Source organism: Lampetra fluviatilis, unplaced genomic scaffold (assembly GCF_964198595.1).
Source record: "Lampetra fluviatilis unplaced genomic scaffold, kcLamFluv1.1 SCAFFOLD_1253, whole genome shotgun sequence".
NCBI lineage: Eukaryota > Metazoa > Chordata > Hyperoartia > Petromyzontiformes > Petromyzontidae > Lampetra > Lampetra fluviatilis.
In genome coordinates, this window is record NW_027621452.1 from 1 (window position 1) to 5,000 (window position 5,000).

Here is a 5,000-nt window from a genome sequence, read left to right on the forward strand (position 1 = left end):
CCGCCAACTCGTCCTCGTCCACCGCCGTGTGCGCCGTCAACTCGTCGCTGTCGTCGGTGGGGAGGCAGCAGCCCGCAGCCGCCACGTCCGGTGGGCAGGGGGACGCAGGGTGGGGTCGCTCGCTCGCTCATCAACTCAGCCGATCGCCCCGCTCGCTCGATCGATCGCCAACTCGATCGATCGCCCGCTCATCAACTCAGCCGATCGCTCGATCGATCGCCAACTCGCTCGCCCGCCCGCTCGCTCATCAACTCAGCCGCTCGCTCGATCGATCGCCAACTCGCCCGCTCGCTCGCTCATCAACTCAGCCGATCGCCCGCTCGCTCATCAACTCAGCCGCTCGCTCGATCGATCGCCAACTCGCTCGCCCGCTCGCTCATCAACTCAGCCGCTCGCTCGATCGATCGCCAACTCGCTCGCTCGCTCGCTCATCAACTCAGCCGATCGCCCGCTCGCTCGATCGATCGCCAACTCGCTCGCTCGCTCGCCCGCTCATCAACTCAGCCGATCGCCCGCTCGCTCGATCGATCGCCAACTCGCTCGCTCGCTCGCCCGCTCATCAACTCAGCCGATCGCCCGCTCGCTCGATCGATCGCCAACTCGCTCGCTCGCTCATCAACTCAGCCGATCGCCCGCTCGCTCGATCGATCGCCAACTCGATCGCTCGCCCGCTCATCAACTCAGCCGATCGCCCGCTCGCTCGATCGATCGCCAACTCGCTCGCTCGCTCATCAACTCAGCCGATCGCCCGCTCGCTCGATCGATCGCCAACTCGCTCGCTCGCCCGCTCATCAACTCAGCCGATCGCCGCTCGCTCGCTCGATCGATCGCCAACTCGCTCGCTCGCTCGCCCGCTCATCAACTCAGCCGATCGCCCCGCTCGCTCGATCGATCGCCAACTCGCTCGCTCGCCCGCTCATCAACTCAGCCGATCGCCCGCTCGCTCGATCGATCGCCAACTCGCTCGCTCGCTCGCCCGCTCATCAACTCAGCCGATCGCCCGCTCGCTCGATCGATCGCCAACTCGCTCGCTCGCTCATCAACTCAGCCGATCGCCCGCTCGCTCGATCGATCGCCAACTCGCTCGCTCGCTCATCAACTCAGCCGATCGCCCGCTCGCTCGATCGATCGCCAACTCGCTCGCCCGCTCATCAACTCAGCCGATCGCCCGCTCGCTCGATCGATCGCCAACTCGCTCGCTCGCCCGCTCATCAACTCAGCCGATCGCCCGCTCGCTCGATCGATCGCCAACTCGCTCGCTCGCCCGCTCATCAACTCAGCCGATCGCCCGCTCGCTCGATCGATCGCCAACTCGCTCGCTCGCCCGCTCATCAACTCAGCCGATCGCCCGCTCGCTCGATCGATCGCCAACTCGCTCGCTCGCTCGCCCGCTCATCAACTCAGCCGATCGCCCGCTCGCTCGATCGATCGCCAACTCGCTCGCTCGCCCGCTCATCAACTCAGCCGATCGCCCGCTCGCTCGATCGATCGATCACCCCGCTCGCTCGCCCCGCTCGCTCGCTCATCAACTCAGCCGATCGCCCGCTCGCTCGATCGATCGATCACCCGCTCGCTCGCCCCGCTCGCTCGCTCATCAACTCGCTCGCCCTCTCGCTCACTCTCTCTCGCTTGCTGGTTCATCAACTCGCTCACCCGCTCACCCCAACTCCCCCCGCTCACCCCAACCCCCCCCGCTCACCCCCCCCCCCCCCCGCTCACCCCAACCCCCCCCGCTCACCCCCGCTCACCCCAACCCCCCCCCCCCCGTTGTGTCTGCTGCCCCCCCACTAGGCAAGGCCCCCCCAAATCTGCCCCCCGGAGTGCCCCCAATGCTGCCCAACCAGTACATCATGGGCCCTGGGGGTCTCCTGCCAGCCTACCCGGTGAGGCCCCGCACACTCACCACGCACACTCACCACGCTCACCACACTCACCACACACACTCACCACGCACACTCACCACGCACACCACACTCGCCACACGTACACTCACCACACTCACCACGCTCACCACGCTCACCACGCTCACCACACTCACCACACACACTCACCACGCACACTCACCACGCACACCACACTCACCACACGTACACTCACCACACTCACCACGCTCACCACGCTCACCACACTCACTACGCTCACCACGCTCACCACACTCACCACGCTCACCACACTCACCACGCTCACCACGCTCACCACGCTCACCACACTCACCACGCTCACCACACTCACCACGCTCACCACGCTCACCACGCTCACCACACTCACCACACACACTCACCACGCACACTCACCACGCTCACCACACTCACCACACTCACCACACTCACCACGCTCACCACACTCACCACGCTCACCACACTCACCACGCTCACCACACTCACCACGCTCACCACGCTCACCACACTCACCACGCTCACCACACTCACCACACTCACCACGCTCACCACACTCACCACGCTCACCACACTCACCACGCTCACCACACTCACCACGCTCACCACGCTCACCACACTCACCACGCTCACCACGCTCACCACGCTCACCACGCTCACCACACTCACCACACTCACCACACTCACCACACTCACCACACTCACCACACTCACCACGCTCACCACACTCACCACGCTCACCACACTCACCACGCTCACCACACTCACCACACTCACCACACTCACCACGCTCACCACACTCACCACGCTCACCACACTCACCACGCTCACCACACTCACCACGCTCACCACGCTCACCACACTCACCACGCTCACCACGCTCACTACACTCACCACGCTCACCACACTCACCACGCTCACCACACTCACCACGCTCACCACGCTCACCACACTCACCACACTCACCACACTCACCACGCTCACCACGCTCACCACGCTCGCAACACGTACACTCACCACGCTCACCACACTCACCACACTCACCACGCTCACCACGCTCACCACACTCACCACGCTCACCACGCTCACCACGCTCCCAACACGTACACTCACCACACTCACCACGCTCACCACGCTCACCACACTCACCACACTCACCACGCTCACCACGCTCACCACGCTCACCACACTCACCACACGTACACTCACCACGCTCACCACACTCACCACACTCACCACACTCACCACGCTCACCACGCTCACCACGCTCACCACACGTACACTCACCACGCTCACCACACTCACCACACTCACCACACTCACCACGCTCACCACGCTCACCACGCTCACCACACGTACACTCACCACGCTCACCACACTCACCACACTCACCACGCTCACCACGCTCACCACACTCGCAACACTCACCACACTCACCACACTCACCACGCTCACCACGCTCACCACACTCGCAACACTCACCACGCTCACCACACTCACCACGCTCACCACACTCACCACACTCACCACGCTCACCACGCTCACCACACTCGCAACACTCACCACGCTCACCACACTCACCACACTCACCACACTCACCACACTCACCACACTCACCACACTCACCACACTCACCACGCTCACCACACTCACCACACTCACCACACTCACCACGCTCACCACACTCACCACACTCACCACACTCACCACACTCACCACACTCACCACACTCACCACACTCACCACGCTCACCACACTCACCACACTCACCACGCTCACCACGCTCACCACACTCACCACGCTCACCACGCTCACCACGCTCGCAACACGTACACTCACCACACTCACCACACTCACCACACTCACCACGCTCACCACGCTCACCACACTCGCAACACGTACACTCACCACACTGACAAAGGTTCCTCACCCAAGTTAGCTTCTCAATGTGCGGTAGGGGCAAGTGCTGTAAGTGAGATGATGCTGATGATGATGATGCTGCTGCTGATGATGATGCTGCTGCTGATGATGATGATGCTACTACTGCTGCTGCTGATGATGACGATGATGATGATGATACTGCTGCTGATGATGCTGCTGATGATGATACTACTACTGCTGATGATGCTGCTGCTGATGATGATGATACTACTGCTGCTGCTGATGATGATGATGCTGCTACTGCTGCTGCTGCTGATGATGATGACGATGATGATGATGATACTGCTGATGATGATGATGATACTGCTGATGATGATACTGCTGATGATGATGATGATACTACTACTGCTGATGATGATGCTGCTGCTGATGATGATGATGCTACTACTGCTGCTGCTGATGATGACGATGATGATGATGATACTGCTGATGATGATGATGATACTGCTGATGATGATACTACTGCTGCTGATGATGATGATGATACTACTACTGCTGATGATGATGCTGCTGCTGCTGCTGATGATACTACTGATGCTGATGATGATGATACTGCTGATGATGATACTACTACTGCTGATGATGCTGCTGATGATGATGATGATGATACTACTACTGCTGATGATGATGCTGCTGATGCTGTGAGTGGCCCATGTCTCTGTGTTTCAGCCTCAGATCTACGGCTATGATGAGCTGCAGATGATCCAGGCAAGAATGCCCATCGTGAGTCACCTCACTCACTCACACTCACTCACACACTCACACACTCACACACTCACTCACACTCACTCACACACTCACACACACACTCACACACTCACTCACACACTCACTCACTCACACACTCACACACTCACACACTCACTCACACACTCACTCACACACTCACTCACACACACACTCACACACTCACACACACACTCACACACTCACACACACACTCACACACTCACTCACACACTCACACACTCACTCACACACACTCACTCACACACTCACACACTCACACACTCACTCACACACTCACACACTCACACACTCACTCACTCACTCACACACTCACACACACACTCACTCACTCACACACTCACTCACACACTCACACACTCACACACTCACTCACACACTCACTCACACACTCACACACTCACACACTCACTCACA

General features: G+C 59.8%; 1 protein-coding gene across 1 annotated transcript in view; it reads left to right on the plus strand.

Annotated features, from left to right (window-relative positions):
• Positions 1–6: 6 nt before the first annotated feature.
• LOC144955272 (ubiquitin-associated protein 2-like) overlaps positions 7–5,000 on the plus strand; it is a 22,331-nt gene continuing 17,337 nt past the window's right edge. The window contains exons 1-3 of the mRNA XM_078885550.1: positions 7–90; positions 1,792–1,883; positions 4,506–4,559. Coding sequence (XP_078741676.1) covers positions 1,830–1,883; positions 4,506–4,559 — 108 coding nt within the window. The 5' untranslated portion in view covers positions 7–90; positions 1,792–1,829. The remainder of the gene's footprint in view (positions 91–1,791; positions 1,884–4,505; positions 4,560–5,000) is intronic.